The sequence below is a fragment of the Brachionichthys hirsutus genome, chromosome 21, assembly GCF_040956055.1.
Source record: "Brachionichthys hirsutus isolate HB-005 chromosome 21, CSIRO-AGI_Bhir_v1, whole genome shotgun sequence".
NCBI lineage: Eukaryota > Metazoa > Chordata > Actinopteri > Lophiiformes > Brachionichthyidae > Brachionichthys > Brachionichthys hirsutus.
This window is the reverse complement of record NC_090917.1, coordinates 8,262,181-8,282,459: the sequence shown is the minus strand read 5'-3', so window position 1 is coordinate 8,282,459 and position 20,279 is coordinate 8,262,181. Positions and strand designations below refer to the sequence as shown.

Genomic DNA, 20,279 nt, shown 5'->3' with positions numbered 1-20,279 from the left:
TGTGTGTGTGTGTTGGTGGGGGTTGCATGTTACTCTGCTGGAGGCTGGCACCATCTCCTGGTGTCGTACTGCTCTCAGAAGGTGGTGTAGCTTTAGGCAGGAGAATGGAGGTGTGTATGTGTGTGTATGTGTGTGTGTGTTGTTAGGGGGACGCTGTTCAAGCTCGTTCCTGCTTTCTTTTCGCTCTTCGCCTCCCTCCCTCCTCCCAGGTCAGGTAGCAGGCACAATACACTTACACACACACACACACTCTCTCTCTCTCTCTCTCTCTCTCTCTCTAACACACACACACACACGCACACAAGCACACACATTCAAGTCAGCACACACACATGCATCAAATGCTCCCTAGAGCCTGCCTGGGTGAAGACAGTATGTGGCTGTGAGCAGTGAGGATGGAGAAGAAAGTGTGTGTGATCCAGACGGACTTCCACCAGTACCGATCCACCATCGCCCTGCACAGCAGAGCCCTGGAACACGTAAGCGAGCCGCCTGCCTCCCTCCACTTCACCTTCGGTTCTCCTCCGTGTTTCCATCATTCTCGTTGTGGAGTTCTGTGTTTGTTCTTTATATGTTCTCAGCGGATTCTTCGCTCTCAGCTCCTTTGTCAGTGTCGCTTACATGTTTCAGAACTCCTCCTCCTCCTCCTCCTCCTCCTCAGTGCAGGCACACATCTTTGAACAAGGACCTGCTTTTTTCAAGAGGGGGCGTCAGAGTGTGTGGGATAATCTTCTAACGTCTGACTGCTGCACTGACTTGATGTTGTACATTTCAGCTGCCATAAATATTGTTTGATTACGAATATAATCGGTTTTAAAGGCTGATGTTCATCCATTCAAGTTGAACTCATCTCAGACACAGACACGCACACACACACACACACACACACACACACAAACTTACTGCTGGGTCAGCCGTTATCACTTTGATGCCTGTTTTATTTATCAAATCACTTGAATGGGGCTAAATTGAAAGGAATTTTCAGATTCAAATTCAGACAACTTTATTTATCCCAAGGGGCAATTCAGTCATTTTTTGTGATCCAAAGATAATAGTAGCACACTTGTGTTTGTTTAATTGAACTTAAGAACAGTCAGCACTGTCAGTCGTCTACCGGTACTTGTTGTAAGTCAATATCAGGACAGAATCTGCCCCAGAAGCTAATTTATAATGTTGTCCCTCAAGTGCCAGTAAAGTTTTAGGCTGCTGTAGTTTTACCCAACCTTCAACAGGTTATCCACATAAGTCTTATACTGTGTGGCATTTCAATGATCAAAGCCTGGCGGTACGTTCTTCTGTGACCTGGATCCAGAGTTCATCCAGAGGCCATGTTTCACCCTGCTGTCTGTTCACCTGGGAACAATTTGCACGTTGAGTTTGAGCCGTACTGAACAAATGCTCCTCTGTACAAAAACAACTGAACAGAAACAGATACAGTACATAAAATATATATACATCCATCTTGGAGTTGGGATAATAGTGGCGGTGGTGGCCAATGACCCTGTCAAACTACCACCAGCAGCGTTGCATGATGAAGTTGGTGTGTTTTTGAAGGCTACGTGGTGAAGAGAGAAGTAAAGGAATTGAGAGCATCAGGTTTAGCAAGAAAGAGATAGCGCTGGAGAGAGAGAGGGAAAGTGAGAGAGAGAGAGAGCATCATTTCCCAGCAATTCCAAAATGTTCTTTCTGTGTAGAGTTTGCGTGTTTTCTCCGTGTCTGACTGGGATTTCCACAGGTAATCCAGCCCCCCCCCCCCCCCCCATCATAAAAAAAACATGCATTTTAGGACTAGATCTCCGCTCTAACTTCATCATTTTGTTTGACAATTTTTGTAAATGACAAATTAAAGCTTCTTCTTTTTATGAATCCCATTTGTTTAAGCAGACAGTCGGGTTTCTGTGCAGCAGCATGGGAGGTGTAGCTGTGGAGCTCTGCAGAGACCAATACCACTGGAAATGGGGGGGGGGGCAGTCTAATGACAATGAATGCAAGGCATGCCAAACAACAACAATGAAGAAAACAGTGACGTTAGATTAATGGAATAATGTATGATACTCAATGTCTGCAATGTCCCAGTTGTGAATTGGGGGTTTGTTATACCTATATATATATATATATATTTATGTCTTTTATTTTGCATTGCAGCATTTAATTAATGTGTGGAAATCAACTTTTAAATTGAGTGTCATTGATCTTTGTATCAGGCAGCGGCTTTACTGGGACAATTCCAGTGTAATTCTGTTTTGCTGTGCAGGATTGAACAAATATTTCTCGGCTTCATTTCAAACCACAGAAACATTTCTTGTCACTCTGCATCATGAGGTAAAGAGATATTGTGCTGTGACAAAGGAAGCATTGAATGTTTGCGTTCTCGTGAAAGGCTGAACCCACGGATCATACTAAAGCTGAACTATTTACTGTATGTGTAACACTAATTCTCCTCATTTTTTCTGCATCCACATGCAGATTGCTTGCTTTTAAGTGCAGTGGTAAATCCTGCACTAACAGGTGACAATATTACATTTCCCTGTTGACTTTAGGTAAAGGAAGTTCAGGTTTGCCAGCAGGCATGCAGAGCTTTGTGCCGCTTAAACCACACACACTGTAAATCGTATTTAAACAACATAGCCATTACTGCAGCGTACTTAAGAAAGATGATAGCACATTTTCCTGTCTACATTCCTGTACAGCTTGTCAAGTTTGAGAGGTTAAACCTACTGCTGAAGCTGAGCTGAGCGGATGACAGATCTTTTCCAACGGAACAGAAACCAGCTATCACAGCTTTTCCTTTTTAACCTCTTCTTCAGATCTTACTGTGGAGACTCGGTTGACGTCTGTTTTTCCAAGAACGGAAAGTCCACGTTGTTGTCCTGCTTTGAAAGTAAAGTCAAATTTCCTTGCAGAGACTTGTTAGGCATGGGGAGTAATGAAAGGCTGGATGTGACAAGGGGATGCAACGAGCTGGATGGGTAAACGGCATGTTAAGGAAACACGTTAACAGTAATGCAGATACACAATAGGATAAAGAACATACCCGGGAGGCCGGAGAGGCAGAATCAGCTCAACAAGCTCGAGCGTCCAACAAGAAAGTTTTCCAAACTCTTGATCTCATTCTGCATCACTGAATGCATTGAGTTCTTCATCCTCTGTGTCACTTCTGAACAATTCCGCCGACTCCGGAGGAAGATCAAGCGCCGTCTCCTCTTCTGTGAGGCTGTCATCAGACTCACCGTCAGTTCCAGATTCCAACAATTACCCCCCTAACACCCAGTTACCCTACACAAAATGCCCCATTACCCCTTTCAATGGACTTATTTCATGATAACATTGTATAGTGTGTAAGTCGTAGTAGACTATTATAATTACGAGCAGCGTCAAGGAAAAGTATTCAAAACGTAATTACATACGTACACAGGTTATATTTGATCCATTTTATAAAATTGCTGGAAGTAACATTTGGCAACAGAAATCGCCGTTTGCTCATTCACAGTGTTTCCACGTCCGCTACGATGAAAGCCTAATGCTCAAACACGTCTGCCTCTGCTGCCGGTTCAGATATGAGATATGAGTGTCTGAAGAGGCAGCGCTCTGAGGCTCCAGGACTAGTACTAGTCAGATGAACAGATCTCTCTCTCTGCTGCCTCAGCACACACGAACCCAGACCACAGTGTCAAAACAAAACGGTCTAGATTCTCAGAAATCCTGCTCAGATTTGTACATTGTTTTTGTGGCTGGATTTCTTCCACAGCTCTGTGGCATTGGCAGAGTGCTTATCCTCGCTTGTGTAACTGCGTGCACCCATGAGCACATTTAGACTGTGTGACAGTGTTATTAAACTGCCGCTGTTTTATAGATAGTATCACTAATTTATGCTGAACAATGATTGGATTAGACATGGTCTTGGTGTTAGAGGGGCTTTTTGAGCATTGGAGCAGAGTAAAGGTAAACACCGTTCACCATTTTTCTGATCACTTCCTAGCTTTTAACGGGAAGTAAACATATTAACAAAAATCTGCCAATTGCACTCAAATGATTTTCCTGAAATGTTAAATTATTTCTGTTTTTTTGAAAGCCAATAGCACACGGGAGTTTTCAAGTTGAGCTCATCCTGGGACTACTTGATGTTAACCCTGGATGTGGGAATGCTGGTTTTAGTCTGTTCTAGTCGTTGTGGATCGCATTCAAGGAAATATACACACTGGAATCGAAAGCACAATGTCGTTCATTGTTCTTGCTTGTATGAATGCTGTGGCATTGTCGGGGGAATGCGTGGGAGCGTTATGATGTAGACTGAGATGAGAAAACTGCCCCTGCGTTCTTGTCTTTCTGTGGTGATGGTGCAGATGGGGGCTGGGTTTCTGTAGCGGAACAGCACAACGATGAAGGTCTTTCTCTTGACCTGACACCCTATACCGGCCGCCGTCCCTGTGGGCATCCCTCCGGATCCACTGAGTGGACAAAGTCACCTGTTTCAGTGGGAGGAGACGAGAGGGAGGAAAGAAGGCAAAGGAGAAGGTGGCTTTGACTTAGCACTGGCTAACTGTGTATTTATAGGCTTATCGGTAGCAACAGTAGCACTGAGGAGGCTAAGAGTACATGGACAGAGTCATGGTCTCATCTGGTTAGAAATTAAACAGATCGGGGGGGGCTAAAAGACGGCTGCCAGACTGTAAGTATTGTGAGGAGGGGAAAGAAAGGCAAGCGGCGCTGCAAGTGAGTCGTGAAGCAAGAGGAGCTGCTGGGGGATACAGAAACCCACCAAGCAAGGACTAACGCCAAGCGAGTCATTTGAAGAGGTGTGAAAATGCCATTCAGGACAGGCAGGCAAGTTGAGCCATTGACCAGCAGGTGAAGAGTGTAGAGACCGGAGGAAGGGAAGATGATATCTGCGAGGCACCATCGGCGTCGCCGCTCCCTCACCGATGCCTGCGAGGAAGCCGTCGGACATAAGGCGTGCCCGGGTACAGAACCAGAACCAGAAGAACTGGACTGGGATGGATACAGCACCACACTGGAGCACAGACTAGCAGCAGTGGGTAACGTTTGCTGGTTTGTTTGTGTGTGATTGATTGATTGATTGATTGCGGATAGCAAAGTTTATACTAACCACATTTTACATTCTGTATAATCTCATTCATTTGTGTCACTTCAGCAGAACGGCCACTAGTGTTAGAAATCTACGGACAAGGACGTTCAAAATGAAACAAATACATTTCAGTGCTTATATTTGACCCAACATTTGAGGTGGACCAGTTCAGATCGTTTCACTCCTGGTCAAAGTATAAATTACCAGTATAACTCACCAGTATAACTCACCAGTATAGGTCACCAGTATAGGTCACTGGCTTTTCAGCTGTAATACCGACAGTAATATTGTAATTAGCGAGCTAGAAGTGAACAAAGGGAAGGTTTCATCTGACTGGAAGGAGGATTAGTTTCATCTTGTGACACTAATCAGTGGTCAGATGCTCTCTTCTGTTGCACTAATGCCTCCATAGAAATGTTTTATGCCTCAGCATTTTAATTTACTTAACCAACTAGTGTATGTTTTCACCAAAACCAGAAGTAGTCTATGGTTTGTTACAATGATGTTAAGAATAATAACGCTTATATTTCTGTTTCAGCAATCAAGCTATTGGGCAGGTTCTCTTTTGCCATTTAGACCAGCACAAAATGAATTGACATTTTAGAAAAGCATGTCTCTACGTCCTCTCCCTCCCTCTGTTTGTCACTCTTTGTGTCTCAGTCTGCAGTTCCAGGTCTGCAGGTCCTTCTGATTTGACTATGAGTCAAAGGGAAGTTTTTCTTTACCTCTGTTGCCAAAGTGCTTGCTCTTGTGGGACAAGTTGATAACAAAGGAATGGAATTGAAATCGATTATTGAACATTTTAATTCCACAGTAAAATATGAAAAAAAGTCAAATTCACAAGGTGCAATGTGAAGGAGGTTTAACCCAACATCAACATCAACTGTCTGCGTCTGACCTCCAGGAGCAGGAGAGCGCCCAGGCATCCGAGCAGCACTGCATCCAGCTGGAGAAGGTCCGGCGCGACCTGGAGCATCAGCTGTCCAGTCTGTCGGAGCGTCTTCGGGAGGAGGAGGACTGCTCTGCCCGGTTGGCTATCCATAGAGACGGGCTAGAGGTGGAGTGTTGCAGCCTTAGAAGAGACCTGGGCCTACTGGAGAGCGAGCTGACTGTAATGGAGCATCAAAAACAGGTAGTGCGTAATATGACCCCAGAGGGATGGATATTGAACGTGTCATGTGATGAATTAAAGATCATATATTGCAGATTCAAAATCGAAATCATGAAGTTTTGGAAAATAAATAGTATGGGTAGTCTTTACCCTGGTGACCCCAGTGTTTTTTAGAAGCCCTCGGGGGACGTCTCTATGTTGAATTATTCATTTCAGTGTTCCAAAGTGGACGCGGCGCCATGCAGGTTAATCCTGTGGTGCTGGCATCTAAACGGTTAAATAGGCAGGAGTTTCCTGGGTGCTTCCAGAGGAATCCTATCCAGCGTTTGAAGCTCCAGAGTTTCATTCTGCAGTTACTCTGCCCATACAGCTGGCGCCCTTCTCTGTCACTGCTCGGAAATGGAGCTTTAAAGTTGAAGTGTGAACTCTATCTATGTCTCAATCCATTAATGCTACTTTAAGTAAATAAAGAAGGTTAAGCAGAATGTGGGAAGTCCACAATAAAGTGGCAAATGTAGGCAGATGCATAGTTACGTGTTGGGTGGGCCTATCTACAAAGAACGCTAAAGACTGTTTCAATTAAAGTCCTGCATGATAAGTGTACAATCCCCATGAAGTCCTCCCTGCTCGATGGAGGCGTCCGTCCCACTGGAGCTCGCTCCTCTTCAGAGGCGAGCGCAGGCTGTTCTGACAGCTCCATTACAGCTCCTCACAGAACCCCCTTCATCTGTTTCATCGAGGCGTATCAAAGGATTATGACGCTATCTTTGTTCAGGAATGCAACCAGAATTCTCCTGTCTTCGCCGCGCTGAATGTGACGATGGGAAAAAGTAGCGAGTGCTGATGAAGACTGCAAATGTAGGGGCCGCAATGATGACAACAGGAAACTCTTGTGATGCGAGTGTTTTCTTGGCTAATTGATCTGACACAGAATAGATCTGTGGGAGACTCAAGCAATGCCTCCTCTTCTCCTCTTCACTGCTTTAACAGATTTGAAGCAATCACCATTGTCTCTTTAGATCCCAACGTCTTCAATAGCAGACGGGGTCCCATGTACAAATAAAACTTTGATGTATAATAACATCTGTTTCCGCGGTGAAGGGAGAATATTGTTTTACGGTGCAGATGCAAAGTCTGCAGCCATCATTAATAACTATTAATAAAAGCATTCCTTCACCAGTTAAGCTTGTTAAGCTTTTTCCACTGACCAGTGTGCTTTAAAAAGGCGTAAGCGTGCATGCGTTGTTTTCTAAAGTTCACAGCGAACAAGGACTAACTTGTGAAGTTTAGAGTTTACGGACTGAAGACATGTATGCGTGTTAGACATGCACTTGGACCCTTCATGGCCCCTTCATGGCCCCTGATAAAATACTTCTAGATCTGCCACTTCCTAGACAGGTGACTTGGACTTCCACTCGGTGATAGTGGGACGTAGACTCACATCTGTTCCACCCAGCAGCAGGCCATTGAAGACCTGCAGAGCGAAGAGGAGAAGGTGAATCTGTTGACCAAAGAGAAAACGCAGTTACAGATGCAGGCTAAAGATGTAAGACATTTTACTCATGGTGTTTACATTTTTAGATTTTATCTTAAATGTAAACACCTTTTACAAAGGGATAAAAAAAAAACATAGAGAAGTGATTGAGATAAATCGGCGTATCAGATGCTGCTACTGTTAACACAAACTCAAAGCCTCCCCTGATGGGGTTTGCCTCCAGCTGGAGCACCGACTGGAGCAGGAGCGCTGTCGGCGTGGCGATCAGGAGAACGGCAGGAGGAGACTGGAGGGTGACAGCCGAGCCCACACAGAGGGGGCGCTGGAGAGGAATAGAAGTGGGTTGGAGGAGCTCATCAAAAGGTCAGAGGCACCTGTTAGCATGCCTGCAGCGGCCTTTAGCCTGTCAAACCTGCCCTAAAACCATATGTTTCCTAATCTCTTTGCATAGCCACTATGCAAAGACAATAAAGGCTTTCTATTCTTCTATTCTATTAAATGATATAGCCCACTCCAGTAATTATTCACAGGCGTATCAAAAATGTAGCCAATCAAAGAGTCATCTCTATTCCCGCCGCTGGAGCTCCTGTCTCCATGTTGGTTCTCTATTCCCTCTATTTGTGACCTAGAGAAAATGCTGGTTGAAATTCTCTGAACATATTAAATATACTAAACTAAAAATAAACTGTAAAACATTCAGAAACTAAAAGTATCGACCATCGGTCCGTTTCACATCACGTATGAATCCATTTTAAGACTATTAATTTCCAATGATCTGGTCTTTATTTGGATTAATTGACTGTTAGTTATTAGTATTTAAGTATTGGGACAGCTGAATTTGTATTTTTTAGAGTGATTTAATTAACGCAGTTTCTTTCTGTAGGAAGGAACTGGAGATCAGCAACGCCAGCTGCAAGCTAGAAGCAGAAGAAGCCCTCAACACTGGCCTCCAGAGGAAAACCAAGGAGCTCCAGGTCAGAGCCGAAAGTCTGGAAAAGGAAAGGCTTGTTCTGTCTCAGTTCACGCTGAGCTCAGCCACAGTGGACCTGAGATTCGGCATAAACACAGCTGATATTCGAGCTTCATGGATGATCAATGCCGAGGTGACACTCCAGCTCTAGACAGCGATGCCTGGCTGATCGATGCTTTTACCAGTTGGGCCTTCCAGCTGAGCAATGCAATTCTGTCTGCATAAAGTACAGCAGGATTCCTTCTCCACGGATGTTTGACCTCGTAGCACGCGCCGCACAGCATCCATGAGGGCAGCATCTCGCCACACTAGTGTGTGCCAGGCAACCCGTTGGCCCCACCTGACACACAAATCAAAAATATCAAGCTCTCAGTTACCTCTAGAATTTACTAACCTGAAAGAGTCAATTCTGAAGTAATCATATAAAGGACTGCAGTCAGTGTAGCGAGCATCAATTTACACCTATGGTCTGTATCTGCTTTTAACAGTTTAATTTAATACAGGGGAAAGCCCCCCCCCCCCCCACACACACACACACACAGCCACAAGGGACAAAAATATTTATAGTGGTGCATACTGCGTACATATTTTTCCACATTTGGGACAGTAGTTTTAATCTGTGGCCATTCATAGTCCTATAATCTTTGAATTACCACAACCTCCAAAGACGATCACTTTCACATCCCAGAAGGAAAAGTCTTCCACTTTCATAAGTTCTACTAATACTGTACTTTCGGCTTGTCCCCAACACCAGCCACTCTCATGTCCTCCCTCACTACGTCCATGCCCCTCCCCCTGGGTCGTCCTCTAGTCCTGTTCCCTGGCAGTTCCATCCTCAGCATCCGTCTACCGATATAGTCCCTGTCTCTCCTCTGGACATGTCCAAACCATCAAAGTCTGGTCTCTCTGACCTTGTCTCCAAAACGTCTAACCTTCACTGTCCCTCTTATTGTCTCATTTCTAATCCTGTCCAACCTGGTCACTCCCAAGGAGAACCTCAGCATCTTCATCTCCTCCACTTCTAGCTCCGCCTCCTGTCTTCTCCTCAGAGCCGTCCATCATGGCTGTCCTCACCACTGTCTTGTAGACCTTTCCCTTCATCCTCGCTGATACTCTCCCATCACAGAGCACACCTGATACTTTCATAAAAATGCCTCAGAGATCAAAGCTGATTCCAACCATTTGTTCTTTGGCCTTGGACGGCACGGTGGACTCACCCCGGCAGGGGTCTGCATCTGCTGCAGAGGCAGGACTCGACTTTTTGGCTTTGTCTTTGCCTCCCACCGACATGGAGGTGTGGCCTCACAGGATATAACTGCCCACGCTGCTGAATATCCCCCCCAAGACTCAGAGGGGAAACGTTGACCATGAGGCCACATCTGATTGCAATTTATACTCAATCATTATCAGAGCACAGAGTAAAAATAAAATAAAGCTTTGAGCTCTTGCTGTTGGGGAGATCAAACCCTGCAACGATGGGATCATTTTATTTCCTTTAAAGGTCCAAATGTGGTCCTCGGTGAAGAAGTTGGCGTGGGAACATAGAGAATATATTACTTTAGACAATTGCTCGATGTCAATGATTAGCCTTTGCATGCTTCAAATAGGGCGAGCTGAACGCATCCTGGCGCAGACGTCTGCCCACATATTTATTTTATAATATTTATTTTGAGGCTGGTTTGTAGTTGTGGAAAGTATACATTTAACAAGAAACAGATATGTGTGAGAGCGAGGATGGCTGTGCATGCATGAGGGGGTGTGGACAGTAACATGCCAGAGGGGATCGACTGAAGCTGTGTGTGTGTGTGTGTGTGTGTGCGTGTGTGTGGGACAGTCATTCAGTCGGGCTGCTGCTGCCTCACTATGGCTGTCCTCTCTGTAGATGTCCTCCGCTGGCATGTAAGTTTTTATTTGCGTTTTCTTTTTCTGTGCTCGTGCGTGTTGCCGTGTCTGACGTGGCTCTTCAGGCTTTTCTAAGATGGGACGAATGTTATGAATGAATGTCAGACACACGTCCTGACAATGAGACAGAGACAGCAGCTGCAGATATCTCAGCGCACGACACGGCTTGGAAGGATGCAGCCATGTGGGGAAATGAGCAATAACCTTTTTATGAACAGAGCGATGCGTGTCTGGCATGAGATCAGAGGAAGACGATTTATCGATGGAAGATCATCCTAATCGTTTTGGCTGCTGGATTTGGATATAATCAAATGACATGGGTCAGACTTAAATGTCTGTGTGTCGTAACTATGAATAAAAAGTAGCACGACATGTACATGTATATTAAATACTTTATAATGCATTCATTCAGCAGTTATTTTATACACTGATTATATATTTATATGTATTTATGAATGAGTAGCTGTATGTATTTCATCAAATACATGTACATGGGTGCTTTCATGCCTAACCTGTGGAAGCCACATTTGTAGAGTTACAATAAGTTATTGATCTGTTGCCCATAAGTCAAGCGTCAATAAAGCACAGGAGAAGACGGGCTGCGTTCTCTGGATCTGATCTGGGTTCAAACATTCAGGTGCATCCACACCTGTGGTCGCCCACTGAAGGTGCACCACCTCGCTGACGTCATGCGTATGTGTTCAGCAGGTTTCAATACGTTTATGGATCGATTTGTATATGGATCATATGTATGAGAACTGCCATTGCATCGTTCAATGCTTTAAATATCTGGCCCATGCGTAATCAGCACGAGCTCACGCACAACAGTGCGCATCATTTTAACTGATAACCGGACCAATAATTCATAAAAGACTGAGTAGGAATAAATGTTGGTATATTCAGTCCCCTAACTTCCAGTTTGTGAAATAAAATAACAAAACGTAAAGCGTAACGTAAATCCCTCAAAGGAAACGGTGCATTTTGGTCCTGGTGAGCGGACGCAGCAGCCCCAGCACTGGGCCCGGATACAGAAAATGATGGAGACCACAGACATTCTTGCCCTAAATTGCTACCTGAGGAAAAAGCCAAAGGCGTGCCAAATCCCCGGAGAAAGCCGAGCGTGTAAAACGGCCTCGCCGCACACAAGCGCTGCCCTGAAATAGCAAACAGTCTGCGGAGGTGACGCCTCATTTGTTCGCTGTCAGAATGATATGGGAGCTGTGAAGCCAGAGAATTACAGCTCCGCTCCAGAGATCCCAGTCACATGTTCTGTTCGACTGAAAGCAGACGGCTTTTCTTTGGGCCGTCTCACCAGATCTCCCTTTCTTTCTCCTCAGGCTCGTATTGAAGAGCTGGAGGAGGAGCTGGAAGCGGAGCGGGCCATGAGAACCAAGGTAAGGCACGAGATTAGAAGATGCTCCGAAACATCTGCCCTCTCTGCAAACGAGACGCAGAGCAGCAGAAGAGGATATCACGGTTTAGCTTCGCTTTACTGGTGATCGAGGAACATTCAAATAATGGACGATGGAATAAATGTGTTGGTGCTGCCCATGTGATAATAAAGTGGAGGTGTGTTTCCCATTACAACACACGGTCCCAGAGGCGCCATGTGTTTTGTTCCGCTCTCTCCATTCTTACTAGTCTTTCCCAATCCCTCAAACAGACGCACCAGCACTTCTCCTTCTAGTGACCCGTAAGAAGCAAACCCACTTTCTTTTGCATCACAGCAGAGTTTCCAGGACATTCTGTTGGTGATGTAAGTGTTCTTTAAGTGCTTGTTTTAAAGACGGCCCTCTTAAATCACATTTAAACTGAGACCCGAGTGGGATCTCCATGTTACAGTACGCAAAGGCAGAAAAGCAAAGCACCATCGTTCACCCTGTGTTTTGAATAGAGTGACAATGGGCCTGAGGGTGTGCTTTTGCACACTGCTGCCCAATCTGGGTGGTATTCCTAATGGTGCTGGCTTGCTCCCCCCCCCCTCTACTCCCACCCCAGCAGTCTCCAAAGAAAGAAAGAGGCAGGCTGAGACGTGCAGGTCTTTATCTGTTCCAGAGCCTGCATCTTCAGAGGAGCTCAAATACAACATACCTCGTCGCAGACAGAGCCGCTATTGTTTGACTCGCACAGAGGAGATGCCACCAGGAGATAGAGGCTAGTTTCTATTGGATTCTTTTTCCCCACCTGGAATATCCCACAGTTCTCACACACATCTATGTATGCAGCAAGGAAACACACCCAAACCCAGAAGAAGTATCTGATATTCAATCAGACTTTGTGTCAATGGTCATCTGATATAGAACATTTCGAACAAAAATGTTTCTTAAAAATGTCCATCATTGTTTGGATAATCCTGCTGACAAACCAATCAAACATTCTTTCTGTGACTTTTATGTTCGGAGAAACACCTGAATCAAGAAAATTGTCCGTTGCAACAGATGATATGTGGCTTTTAACCTGTCAGGAATCTTAGTCACTTGGCAGCAGCCAGATAAAAAAAAAAACACACGGTGCTGGTGGTGGAGGCTGATGGCTCTGCCGAGACTCATGAAATGAAGTGGTGTGTCTAACGCGGAAGCAGAGCACGCACATTATAAAATGATAAATGCACTGCACTATGCAGCAGCATATTTTCACACTTCCGCAGTGCCCAAAGCGCTTCCCATTCACCCATGCCCATTCCACCATGCAAGGCGCCGTCAGTAGAGCGGGTTGTCCAGCGCTCGTCCACATATTGAAGACACTGAACCCCAGATTGCTCCCAGTGGGTCTGGCCTTCAAAGACCCGACGCCCTATACAAGTCCAGTCCATTCCAATTACGAGGGGAATGAGCGCCTTGGCGGAGGTCTGCGCTCTCCGAGTGCTTTGCTAGTTTGGTTATGATCTGGCGCTTTACAAATAAACCTGAATTGAATAGAATGTAATTAATGTTAAAAGTATTTCCTTTCTAGCTAAACTGTCTTTGTACAGCAAAAGCCTGGCTAAAAGCTGCCCGGTTTAACGTTGTTGGGTGCTTAACAGCAAACAGGAGGACTCATGGGTAATATTTAGCTTTTGTGACAGCAGCTAACCCAGTGGAGTTCTGACCTCAGGAAAAATCCCTTCCCTTTGTGCTGCCAATCATCCAGATCCCTGGGGGTGAACTATCTTGTCCTGAGCGGTGGGACTGCTCCAGGATCAGATGAAGGTTTATTTGATCCTGAGCTCCTGCATGTTAATCAAAGACATTTACTCGCTGCTGTATTACTGCCGAGTGCTTTGGGATGTTTTACTCTCAGTGCTTGAACTGCAGGCTGAGAAGCAGAGGGCAGATCTAACCAGAGAACTGGACGACCTCACGGACCGCCTGGAGGAAGCAGGAGGAGCCACCACCGCTCAGGTAAACCCGCTGCTCCAGGTGTGTTTGATAAACAGTGTGTTTTCTTATGAAACGTTATCTTTGGGTAAAAGGGGGGGGGGGACGACATCTAGTCTGACTCTGTTTTAAGGTAACAAAACTTACCGACCTCTCATGAACATGTTGGAGCTTGTTTGCGAGGGGGGGGGTTCCCGACGTCTGTCAGAGAAGCTCGAGTAAATGAGATAGTGAGACTTAGAGATGCTGCTGGGACCATCGTGCATTTCTTTTCAAACTGGCACCATAAGATTATATATCTGATGTCAGCAAAACCATTTTATTAGAATCCCTGAAAGGCGCTGGAACTTTGTCTTGAACAAAAAAAAAAACTTTATATTTCGGCAAAGATAATGTGAACATAAATGTTCATGACTAGAAGAAACATCAGAAAAAAGGACCAGCTTTTAAATGCAACCTTCTGACAGATGGAGCTGAAAAAGAAGCGGGAGGCTGAGCTGCAGCGTCTGAGGCGAGACCTGGAGGAGTCGTCCGTTCACTCCGAGGCTCTGGCTGCCGCCGTGCGGAGGCGGCACGGTGACGCCATGTCGGAGCTGAGCGAGCAGTGCGAGGCCCTGCAGCGGGCCAGGGCCAAGCTGGAGAAGGAGAAGCAGAAGCTGAGGATGGAGGTGGACGAGCTCGCTGCCTCTCTGGACAGCACGCACAAAGCCAAGGTGACGAAGGCGAGGCCACGGGCACTGATCGATATGATTGATTGTTCTAACGCGACGCGTTGCGCCGCAGGCGTCCACGGAGACTCAAATGAAGAAGCTGGAGGAGCAGCTGGAGGAGGCCAACAGAAGAGGAGACGGCCTGCAGAGGTCACTGGCTGAACTCAGCGTGGCCAAGAACCGACTCACAGGTGCAACTGGAAGCCTGGAATTACACATGATTATTATTATTATTATTAGCATGATTATAAACTGTTTATTGTTGCTGGTTCATCGGCGCTCCTCCTTCTTCCACCGTCTCGAACGCAATCAGTGCCTTTTCTTTGCATTGATGCTTGTGCTGCTCTGAATGGGAGTCTCTGCAGCGCAATAGAAGTTACTGAGAAAGTTAAGAAAGTGTTCTTTGGAACAAAGGTGGCTCTCACTGAAATGCATTTGGGATGAATGCCCCTCCTGTGTGCGTCCCGTCAGCTGATAATGCAGACGTGGGCCGGCAGATGGAGGAGGCAGAGAGCAGAGCGAGTCAGCTGGGCCGCTCCAAGACTCTGCTCCAGTCCCAGCTGGAGGAGCTGAAGAAGCAGCTGGATGAGGAGGTGAAGGTCAGTCAGAGAGTGCTCGGAGTAAATGGCGTATGAACTAGTGGCGCGGTCGCTCGAAGTGCCTCTCCTCCGCCTGCCAGGGTAGGCAGGCAGCCGGTAGCAGTCTGAGCTCACTGCGCCAAGAGTCTGAGGCCTTGAAGGAGCAGCTGGAGGAGGAGCAGGAGAGCAAGCAGGAGCTGCAGCGTCTCATCTCCAAGCTCAACAGCGAGGCGACGCACTGGAGGGGCAAGCACGAGTCGGACGCCATCCAGCACGCTGACGAGCTGGAGGACGCCAAGTGAGTTTCTAATCGATCCCGACAGCGTCACGTCTGACGCCGAACTGAGCTCGTCTGTCCAATCGATGCGTGCTCGTCAGAAAGAAGCTGGTGACCAGGCTTCAGGAGGCCGAGGAGGCTGCGCAGGCCACCCAAGCCAAATGTTCATCACTGGAGAAAACCAAGCAGAGGTTGCAGGGAGAGGTAGAAGAGCTCTGCATGGACCTGGAGAAGGTAGCGCTGCATGCTTGTAGCACGAGGGCTGCCCTGTTGGGAACTTCGCTGTTATTTTCCTGAGCTCTCTCTTCCAGGCCAGCAACTGTGGTCAGGCTCTGGACAAGAAGCAGAAGATCCAGGAGAAGCAGCTCGGGGATTGGAGGCAGAAGTGCGAGGAGCTTGTGGCTGAGGTGGAAGGCTGCCAGAAGGAGAGCAGGCAACACGCCAGCGAGCTCTTCAAGCTCAAGACGAGCCACGAAGAGTCTCTGGAGCAGCTGGAGGCCATGCGCAGGGAGAACAAGGCCTACCAGGGTACGAGACCGCAGGACAGGAGAGCTTAGCGTAGCTTAAGCACAGGAGGTGCCCAGACTAAGACATGGGGGGTTAGGGGCCGGGGAACAGATGGCTTGATTCTTCTTTCTCTTTCCACGAAACATCTGTATTAACTTTGGAGGGATGATCCGTAATTCTTGTAAGTCTAGAGAATGGAAATGCAATTCTTTAACACACCTTTTGAAACTGAAATCTTCTCTCTAGCCACTCAACCGAATGTGTGATAAGGATGAGCACTTAAGCATATTAGTTATTATCAATATTTATATAGCGCTTTACAACAGCCCAAAAGGCTTTCCAACCAAAACAGAAGAATAACTTCCACGACAATAAATCAAAAGCACAAAATCAAATGGAGACAGCTACAGAAATATAAAAAGATACACCTACATATATAGATTAAACTGTTAAAAAGGGTTTCAAATGAAAGGTTTTACGAGACCAAAGTCAATGATGGAAAATATCAGGAGTGTGATTCAGTTTTCGTTTTTGGGGTGAACTTTTCTTTTCTCAAAATATTGTTGTGTTCCCCTTTTCCTCACAGCCACGCTAGCCGTTTCACTTTCCTCTCAGTATTCGTGCTAAGTTAAGCTAACGGCCTCTGGAAAACCAGAGGAATGTGCAATTCCGTAAATCTCATCTTTCCTTCAGCGTGTTTTTTTGGTGTTGTAATGTCGAACTGCTCCTGCTTGGAAAGACTCGTGGTCGTTACAGCGATCGTGGTTTGATTCGACTTGTGGCGTGTCGTGTCTGACAGAGGAGATAGAAGACCTTACAGACCAGCTCTCAGATGGAGGCAAAAGTGTCCACGAGCTCCAGAAAGCAAAGAAGAAGACAGAGATGGAGAAGGAAGAGCTCCAGGCGTCACTGGAGGAGACCGAGGCGGCGCTCGAGGTACGGGGCTTCAGGCGCCATAGTCAGCGTAAACTGTCTTCAGCACGCTTGCATCGAGTCATCTGAAACCCAATGTTCCTTTCTTCTGGAGGCTGAAGAGACCAAGGTGCTGAGGCTGCAGTTGGAGCTGTCGCAGGCTAAAGGAGACCTGGAGCACAGGCTTCAGGAAAAGGAGGACGAGTCGGAAGCAGCACGGTATACCTCGACTTTGTATCCCGACACGGATCTATCCAACGCCAGGCATACAGCCGAGCACGCCACATAGCATATCCAACGCCAGGCGTACAGCCGAGCACGCCACATAGCATATCCAACGCCAGCCGTACAGCCGAGCACGCCACATAGCATATCCAACGCCAGGCCTGCCTCAGATGCTTCTTAATTCTGACTGAGAACTGGCTAAATCGAGTTCTCGATGCATATAAAGAAAAGTCGAGGTGGCGTCTCTAAAATAAAACATCATAGAGAAAATCATAGAGAAAACAAGGGCAATGCTGTCATTTTAGCATCAAGAATATTATTTGTGTTGTTTATTTCTAAACATGAAACAATTCCAAATTGTCCGACATTTTTCAGACCCCAGATCAGTAAAAAACACAGATCACTCATAACTTCTGAACTTCTACTCGCTTACTGAACAACATCACACTTTTTTCACCCTAATCTGGCACTAAATATTTAAATATTTGATGCATTGCCTCAGACAGAAAACTGATCAATTGGACAAAACAACAAGTGTGGGAACTAAACTTAAAGGAAGTCACTGTAACAGTTCTAAATGTTTGAGAGTCATCTCGAGCCTCGAGATAAATCTGTCTGTCTCTTTTTTGGGTGAGAACTCTAGAAATAATCTCTGTGACTTTCTGACTGATGTCCGTCTTCTCCTTTCATCCTTTACATAGTACGCTATCTTTAAAGGTAAGGCTGCCTCTTCACACCCTGCTTTACTGTCTCTCATGCACGCTTCATCTTTTGTAAAAACCTCACCTGTCTCCAATCCACCCCCCCCCCCCCCCCACCCCCCCTTTCCGCTGTCAGAAAGAGCCACCAGAGGGCGCTGGAGTCGCTGCAGGCCAGTCTCGATGTGGAGGTAAAAGGCAAAGCGGAGGGTCTGAAGCTGAAGAAGAAGCTCGAGGTAGACATCAATGAGCTTGAGCTGCAGGTGGACCTGTTCACCAGGAATAACGGCGAGCTCAGCAAGAACAGCAAGAAGATGCAGCAGCAGATGAAGGTCTGAGGATAGCAGACGGTAACCGTTTGCTTCCTACGCAGAGCAAGACACAGTTATTATCCCCTGCTTTAGGAGCTGCAGGCTCAGCTGGAGGAGGAGGTGCGGAGCCACGAAGAGCGCAAGGAGGAGCAGGCGGCGATGGAACGACGCTGCTCCCTATTGTTGAGCGATGGGGAGGAGACTCGTGCAGCACTGGAGAGCGCCGAGAGGGCCCGCAAGGCTCTGGAGGCGGAGCTGCAGGAGGCCCACGAGAAATGCAGTGACCTCGACAACCAGGTGAGGCCTTGTGTCTCTGTGTGAGGGTCGTACTGGGGCATCAGCTCATATCCCCCCCCCGCCCCGTGTGTCCAGTTCCAATTGGCTCTGAGTGGGAGGAGGAAGCTGGAGGCGGAGCTCCAAACTCTGGTGCAGGAGCACGAGGAGCTGCAAGGAGAGCTGAGAGGAACCACCGACCGGTCCAAGAAGGCCGGCTGGGAGGTATTAACAGCAGCGATGACGTCACTCACGTGTAGAAGTTAGACGCTTGAAACTGATGGGGTAATAACTCTTTCTTTTAGTTGGCACGCATTGGAGAGGAGCTGCGTTTGGAGCAGGAACACACCTTCCACCTGGAGCGAGTGAAGAAAGGTCTGGAGGCTCAGATCAAGGAGACGAGTGGCCGGCTGGACGAGGCCGAGCAGATGGCCCTGAAAGGAGGCAAGAAGATCATCCAGAAGCTGGAAGGGAAGGTGAGGAGGTGTAGCGTGGCTGGATGCAAACCTGACAAACCTTAAACTGCTTTCATTGGCATGTACCAAGTACTTTTTAAATATACATACGTATTGGCTCCTATCAGGTTTTCACAAACTACAAATTGGCTTCTTCTTAAAAAAAATAGAAATGTGAAATAATAGCTGTTAGCATTAGCCACGAGAAGCAACCTTTTCAGTACCTTTTCAGACATGGACGTAGTGAGGGAGGACATGAGAGTGGCTGGTCTTGGGGAGGACGATGCAAAGGACAGGACTAGAGGACGACCCAGGAGAAGAGACATGGACGTAGAGAGGGAGGGGAGGGCGTGAGAGTGGCTGGTGTTGGGGAGGACGATGCAAAGGACAGGACTAGAGGACGACCCAGGAGAAGATACATGGACGTAGTGAGGGAGGACATGAGAGTGGCTGGTATTGGGGAGGACGATGCAAAGGACAGGGTCAAGTGGAGAAGGTTGATTTGCATGTCTGAGTTCAGGTGAAGGAGCTGGAGCTGGAACTGGACACGGAGCAGAAGCGACACACTGAGACTTTAAAGACGCTGCGGAAGAATGAGCGCCGGCTGAAGGAGCTGCTGTTCCAGTCGGAGGAAGACCAGAAGAACCAGCAGAGGATGCAGGAGCTGGTGGAGCGGCTGCAGAACAAGATGAAGGCCTACAAGCGCCAAGTGGAGGAGGCGGTAGGCCATCGCGCTCCGAGCCTGTCTGGCACGCTGGGGACATTCTCTGAAGTATTGATCACGGACTGTCGTTGCCTGCAGGAGGAACAAGCTAACATGAACTTGACAAAGTACAGGAAGACGGTCCACGAGCTGGATGACGCCGAGGAGCGGGCTGATATCGCCGAGTCGGCGCTCACCAAGATCAGGACCAAGAACCGAGGCAGCTTCGGAAAGGGCTACTCCTCTGTGAGTAGTCGCAAGCCAACGCTTTTAAAGTCACAAATGTTTGCTCTCAAGTCCTAAACGTTTAGTCCCAGAGAGGTTCTCACCCCTCACCATAGTAAAACTGAGACAATCCCATTTAGGGGACTGCAGGGAACCCAAATATAAAGTGTGTACTGCAATCACCAAAGTTTGTATCAATGGCTCGTTTACACGTTGATCCTGTGGAAATCAGCCGGCGCGTATTTGTTGTCTGTCTGCTGGAACAATGGCTCTAAGGCGCGTCTCTTCTCCACCAGGGCTACAGCACTCCGTATCCCGGCCTGGTCAGGTCGCCCAGCTCGGTGGGCTCAGAAGGCAGAGGGGAGAAGATCCTCAACGACGGCGAGTCCGTCAGCTCCCTCATCCCGGCGTATCTAGACTCGCTCAAGAAGCTGATGATTGACTAGAGTCTAGCCGGTCAGACAGCTCGCGCTGAGTCGCTGCTG

At 47.2% G+C, this 20,279-nt stretch overlaps 1 protein-coding gene across 1 annotated transcript; it reads left to right on the top strand.

Moving 5' to 3' along the window:
• Nucleotides 1-395: 395 nt before the first annotated feature.
• LOC137910468 (myosin-16) lies at nucleotides 396-20,240 on the top strand. The gene is made up of 22 exons (XM_068754904.1): nucleotides 396-479; nucleotides 5,991-6,218; nucleotides 7,654-7,743; nucleotides 7,916-8,055; nucleotides 8,576-8,666; nucleotides 11,902-11,958; nucleotides 13,858-13,944; nucleotides 14,388-14,633; nucleotides 14,704-14,821; nucleotides 15,102-15,229; nucleotides 15,310-15,506; nucleotides 15,587-15,719; nucleotides 15,797-16,013; nucleotides 16,792-16,928; nucleotides 17,020-17,123; nucleotides 17,967-18,159; nucleotides 18,232-18,435; nucleotides 18,511-18,636; nucleotides 18,717-18,887; nucleotides 19,387-19,587; nucleotides 19,669-19,815; nucleotides 20,091-20,240. The coding sequence occupies exons 1-22, from the start codon at nucleotides 396-398 to the stop codon at nucleotides 20,238-20,240; spliced, it is 3,249 nt and encodes a 1,082-aa protein (XP_068611005.1).
• The last annotated feature ends 39 nt before the right edge of the window (nucleotides 20,241-20,279 follow it).